The sequence below is a fragment of the Phalacrocorax carbo genome, chromosome 4, assembly GCF_963921805.1.
Source record: "Phalacrocorax carbo chromosome 4, bPhaCar2.1, whole genome shotgun sequence".
Lineage (NCBI taxonomy): Eukaryota > Metazoa > Chordata > Aves > Suliformes > Phalacrocoracidae > Phalacrocorax > Phalacrocorax carbo.
In genome coordinates this window covers 6,631,772-6,637,999 of record NC_087516.1, presented here as the reverse complement: position 1 = coordinate 6,637,999, position 6,228 = coordinate 6,631,772, and the positions used below count along the sequence as shown (strand labels likewise).

Here is a 6,228-nt window from a genome sequence, read left to right as displayed (position 1 = left end):
GGGATGGTTTGTTCAAGAATCCCCTACCTGCTCCTCAGCAGAATAACAAGAAAACAAAACATCTTTGACATTTCTCAGTGATTTTGCTTATGTTTCTCCACATCTAAGATGAGTTCACTTCCAGTTCAACCCAATTTATCAGGTGCAGTTTGGGGCAAAACACACACTGAACACCTGCAGGCTGTCCAGGGCCCTTTTGCTTGTGGGAAGGGATGGGGAAGAGATGGGGATGGAGTGGCCAGAGCCTGTAGTGCTGGATTCTTTTGCAGAGGCGTGAGGATGGGGATAGCCATTGGGACACTCAAATTGCCCCCACACCTGTTGCTCCCCCAAGGCAACTTTCCAGGCAGGATGACTGACACCTTTCTGAGCCCACCTAAACCTTTGGCCCTGCCAGTCACCTTGTGGTCCCTTTGGCCATGTTTGTAAGGAAAGGGAACAGAGCCCTTTCCTTGCTCCTCCATCCACCCAGCCAGGGCAGCCATGAGTGCACAACCCACCAGGACATCCCCAGCAGGATGCTGACACCCGTCCCCAGGAAGGGGCTGGGAGGGTGCTCATTAGCATGGAGCACATCTCAGGAGTCACTCAATGGCTCCGAGCCTGCGCCCTCGCCCAGCTCCATTCACCAGCATCAACACAGCCTTGGCTTGGCCTGTTGCCCAGTTTCTACCAGGGCTTGCGTGAGTTTTGGAGGCTTTCATCCCTTTCTAGCAACAGTGAAGGGGTTGATGGTAATAATGAGGAGGCCTTTAATAGAAATTTTACTTTAATGGACACATTTTACACAGTAAAATGATTGGTGTATGCACGGTGTCTAGATTCTCTTGCTGATTCTCTTGTAGGTGAGGTCTCCCACAGTCAGTGTCTGAAAAAGAAATGGAGTGTTAGCTTTACATCATGCTTGGCTCTAAACTCTGCTTGGAAAGGATCTGGTCTTGCAGTTCAAAACAGGACTGTTCCCCAGTCTCTCTCCTATAAAATGAATTATTAAAACTTTGTATTTCTTCATGAATACCCCAAAGCAGGTAGGGATAATTTGGCATCACTCAGCTGGGATCACTCTGCTGCACCTCTCTTTTTTGAAAGCGCCAGGCCCAGCCACAAATGTGGGTGGGTGAGAACATGCCCTCATTGCATGAAACTTTGATCAGAAATACCTATTGGGGTCTCAAAGAACACTTTTTGGGTCAAAGTATAACAAAAAATTGCCTTCAGTGCCTGGCCAACTGACCAACTTTGGCTACAGAGCCTGAGGGCGAGCATGTGCTTGTCTCCAGCACCTCTCTAAGGTCACCAGCATCTCTGTAGGCTTTGTAGGGCCAGAACCCTGAAGGCACTGTATTGCACTGTTACTCCAGCCATTGCCCCATTCTTCTACACTTACATTGATGATGGTGTCTCCGCTGAGTTCGGTGACGGATTTCAGCCCTTTCAGGTTTGCAACCAGTCTGTTGTTACCCTCCATCTGAACAATAGCCTGGTAGAGAGGGGAGGAGACAGAGGCATTCATGTTATCACTGCAGACCATATCAACCCCTGCATTTTGTCCTTTCCCTTCTGTACTGAGTTTCCACTCTCCCGTCAGCAAGCTCTTTGGAGCAAGATGCTCCCTCGGAGCTTTCCTGGGAGGAGGAGGAGAGAGGGTTGTGCTGGTGGTGACTACAACACTGCAAGGGTATGGATGCTTACTTTGGACTCTACAGGGGTGCAATTTTGCTGCCATACCTACCTCTCTCCTCTCCAATTAGAGAATCACTCATGGCTTCTGCACTGTTGGATGCCAGAGCATCAATCCTTGGCATCACAGCAACATGAGTTTTGGGGGAGAAGAAGGAAGGCTTTTCACCCTGCCAATGCTGGTGCCTTTGTGCAGCCCTGATGCTCCTTGGGGCAGCTCTTCATGCAGCACCAAGACCAAGAGGACCTGCGTGCCTCCAAGGAGAGGACTGCAGAGTCACCTGAACTGAGCCAGGTCGTGCCATGTTGTTTCTTCTCCACCACCCACCTATTGCACATTGCAGCAGCAATCTCCGTTGGGTTGGGGTGATGGGGAGCTAGGCAACAGCGTGGGGCTGGGGGTAGTCTCAGTCAAGGTGGGAAACAGTTTAAGGAGCTTTCAGAAACACAGTCATGGCTGCAAAGCTCTCAGGGGGATGGGCATATCTTCTGTCTCTGACCCCCGAAAGAGCTGCATGTCTAGAAAGGCTACAGACAGCACCAACAGCCTCAGGGCAGCTATCACTGGGCATTGAAATTACTCAGATAAATAACCCAGCAAAAACCATTTCTGTTCATCTGTCTGTCCAGCTGTAAGACATCTTCGTCTGTGCTTGAGTTGCTGATTTATGGAGGGCAAAACTCTTCTAATAGCCATTTCCCCCTAGTTTATGTGCAAGGGACTTCAGTGATGCTGGAAATCATGATACAGGCGGTACGGCTATCAGAGCCCTATGCGCAGGGGCATTTTTGCTGATCATTCCTCCTGCTTTCAAAAGTCCCTGCAATATCATCTTCTCCCAAGGTAGAGGTGAAAGGCAATATTTGCCAGTGGCCCTGTCTTGACATTTTATGAACCATTGGAAACTAATGTCCAGGAACGGGAGCTGACCCAATTTCAAGGGTGATAAATCCTCACCTTGACAAATCATCTCACCCAGTGTCAACAGAAGCAGTGGGAAAGGCTATCAAGGAAGCTAACAGGCACTGGGACTTAAAAGGAGAGATTTATTGTTTTATGATTCATTGGCTGACTTTCCTGAACTACCTTTAAGTCAACAAAATTAAGGTGGGGGTACGTTTTGTGTTGCAACATGACAGAAAGTCAACCCTTTTCCACCTCAAGTCTTTCAGAGCTTTTGCTGTCAGAGGGATTTAGCAAAGCATCTCTATCCACCTTTTCCAACCGGGCTATTAAAACACTGGCTTCCAGTGTTTTCCAAACTGGCTATTAAAATAGCTTTAGAAATGCAAGGCTTCATCTGCAGAAGTGCTGGCTGGGGAGCTTGTACAGTGTTTTGTAAAAGTGGAAAGGGGAGGTGGGGGACTTCAGAGTCTTGGGCTCTGAGTTTCTTAAGAAGGTGGCTCAGAAATAGACTGTCATTTCAGAAATGTGTCCCTCAGCCTTGCTGAGGACCTACAGGGAGCAGGGCAGCAGAAGTCACACCTGCAGACTTGGTTTGAACGATTAGCCCCTTCCCACTATATTGAATCATGCATGCAAACTGTGAGAAGCAGAACCAGGCTGGGAATTACTCAGGTCTTTGTCCTGTGTCAGCTTTAACACCCGTGGTCTTGTCGTTCCCTTTGGCCCAAGTGCAGGTGGAATGGCTGGAAAGGAAACTTAATGTCCCTGAGCCCCTGCAGCACTGGCAGAGGAGGAGCTGATCACTCACCTTGACTTTCTCTCCTGTCAGCAACTCCATCTCGCACTCTTCCCCGATGGTGAACTCATTGTGCAGCACTTTGGAGCCAGTGGTCACAGTAACCTTGAACTTATTCCCATCCTGCACAATTTCCGAGATGCTCTTGAGGTCCTTGCCCTTCTGGATCTGCTCATCGGGAAGCCCTGCCCAGGAACAAGAGATGTTAGGTGGACCTTGGAGCCAACTGTGGGCAGATTGCTGCTGCCGAATGAACACGGTGGGATTTGGGGACCCACAACTGGGAGAATTTCTGTTCTAGTGTGTAAAAGCCTTGCAAGGGTGATGGTTCCCCAAGGGTCACACAACCCTGAGTCTGCTGGGGAGGAAGAATTACAAATACTGTCATCCTGGGTTTGTGTGGGAACTCGACTTCTCCCTTGTCTCACCAGCTTGGCTTGGAGCAGAACTACCTTTCTAACCAAGCATCAGAAGGGAAAAAGAAACCCTGTTTTCCTTCCTTCGCTGAGAGGCAAGCAGAGAAAATGGAATAAATTGAGGCAGAAGGAGGGAACCAAGTGTTTTCAGACTCCCTCCGAACCAGCTCACTAAAGTCTTCTCCCAAAGCCTGAAGCTTATCTGAAAGATAGAGCCCCCTTTGGCACATAAGTGTGCAGAAGTAGTCAAAGCCTCCTGGATTCCTGCAGGAGCACATTCCTTGGCACTGTCACTGCTGGAAATCTAGCTAGCCACATTCATTATTAAGCATTTAAACAACCCGACTATTTTTCTGATGAATAGTGGGATTTGGGGCTTTGCAGCATCACCAAGCAGCAGCACAGTGGGCTGAGCAATGTCCTGCTTACTCTCACATTCCACAGCCTGATGGGGCAGACCTGCAGTTGCCCTAAGCAGGTCCTGCTGGCTTAGCACATGTGTGCAGCACTGCTGTGCTGGCCCATGGCTCCAGAGACTGCTGGGACCATTTTCCTAAAAGCCATAAAATTTCACCCAGCACCTCTTGACCTCCAGCCACCAGCCAGAGAGACGCTTTCTATTCTGAGTTCACACCTCCATGCACAATGAATTTACAAAAACCCAACAATTGCAAGATGACAGACAGAAATAGGAAATCTGAGAGATATTTTCAGTCTACATCATCATCACATCAGCACAGTTGGACTCCTGAATATCAGTGGGATCCGCAGAGGCAAAGCAGCAGATGGCACATGCAGGCACTTACCAATGGCTTTCATAAAAGGCTCAAAATTTTCCTGGGACTGGAGTTCGTACTTTCCGGTGAAGCTCATGATGGAGAGGCTCTCTGTGCTCCCAACACAAGAGAAGGTGCCTTGCTGGTAAGCAGAGCTTGGTTTTATAGGTCCTTCTGCCCTAAAAGTTGGTTGGAGGTAAGATGATGTAATTTTTTTATGGCCATGTTCAAACATTAACATAAAACTGGGCAATGGTCAGCGATAAATTGATCTACATTTTACAGACCGCAATTTACAAAGTGGGGGCAGGGAAAATCCCATAAACCTGTTTTATGGAAGTAGCAACGTGGCATCCATAAACAAATTATAGAAATATAATTGTGCAGAGAGATTAATGATCAGAGGAATGAGCCAAGTCATCTAATCAACTTGCAGTCTGGAAGTGCACATCTGGAAGAGTGACTAAAAGACTATGGTGTGCCCTGGAGCTGGTGTTTCTCCTCCCTGATATGTGCACACTGGGTCTTTAGCACTGGCGTGAAGGGTAGTGGCTGCACCCTGGCAGGTACTAACTTGCTCACACCTTCAGATGTCTCGTGGTCCTCTGTTATGGTGGGTTTTGGTATAACCCAGATGTAGCAGTAGTCACAAAATCATCATTGTTCCCTAAGGAAAAAACACAACTCAAAATCAAATCCTGGGCTTGAACTGGCCTGTCCTGGAGAATGCAGTTTAACTCAGGCTCCATCGCTATGGCCTTGCCTCCAGAAAGGGGTTTCATGTGGATAGACGGACCAGTGCCATTAGCGATCAACCAATGCTATTGCCAGAAGCCACGGCTAAAAACCCTTTTCGTCTCCTTTCCCCAGAGGAGCCACAGTCACTCATGTACTGAAGGAGCATCCTGGCCCTTGGAGCTGCGTTTCTCCCAAATGGCACATCAGAAGCAGGGCCAGCAGCAGCCTCCAAGCTGAGCCCAATTCCTTCCTCCAAAGCAAGCCTCGGGACTGGGCTCCTCTCCCAGTGTGGTCCCCGTGGCTGAGCGTTCCCGGTTGCTGCATGGTGTCTGAGCATTTATCCTCTGGGTCTGGACTCCCAGGCTCAGCTTCTTCCTTTCTTCTCAACCTCTGCCTCAGTGAATTCTTCCCCCCTCCCAAAGTCACCAGCTCAGGGACTTTCCCCCTTTTCACTCATATGCCTTCTCCTCTTTGCAATTCTTCCATTCTGCCTTCTCATAGCATCTTTGGTCTGTTTTTAAGTAAAATCACAGATAACTGTGATAAAAAGATTTGTCTCCTTCCAACTGTGAGATGCTGCCAGAGCCCTCTGCAGCCGCCCGTCCTGCTCCTGCAGGCTCAGCCTGGAGCTGCCGCCCGCCTCCGCTTGTGTGCTGCGCTGGTGCACAGTGACGCTGCCAGGGCCAGATTCAGCCTCAGCTTCTGGTTAATTAGTACAGGCAGTGTCTGCCTGACAAGGCAAAAGAGAGAAAACCTTTGCTCTTCAGTGGGCAAAGTTGGCTGGGGGTGTCCATGGGGGAGATCCCCCCTCTGCGTCATGGCAGGGGCTGGGCAGATTCAGGGAGCGCTCGTGGGGGAGTTGATTCAGCACTTTGTTCAGAGTGTTTTCAGCTTTTTTTCCCTTTATCCTGGGCT

At 49.2% G+C, this 6,228-nt stretch overlaps 1 protein-coding gene across 3 annotated transcripts; it reads right to left on the bottom strand.

Annotated features, from left to right (window-relative positions):
- Nucleotides 1-751: 751 nt before the first annotated feature.
- Nucleotides 752-6,014, bottom strand: FABP1 (fatty acid binding protein 1). 3 transcript variants are annotated; one of them, XM_064448889.1, is made up of 5 exons: nucleotides 5,160-6,014; nucleotides 4,606-4,754; nucleotides 3,396-3,568; nucleotides 1,388-1,480; nucleotides 752-868 (listed from the first exon to the last, which is right to left on the bottom strand). In XM_064448889.1, the coding sequence occupies exons 2-5, from the start codon at nucleotides 4,670-4,672 to the stop codon at nucleotides 818-820; spliced, it is 384 nt and encodes a 127-aa protein (XP_064304959.1). In that variant the 5' UTR covers nucleotides 4,673-4,754; nucleotides 5,160-6,014; the 3' UTR covers nucleotides 752-817. The 3 variants fall into 3 exon arrangements, with proteins under 3 accessions (XP_064304959.1, XP_064304960.1, XP_009498561.2); XM_064448890.1 differs by having other exon boundaries at nucleotides 4,606-4,749; XM_009500266.2 differs by having other exon boundaries at nucleotides 4,606-6,014.
- Nucleotides 6,015-6,228: the final 214 nt, after the last annotated feature.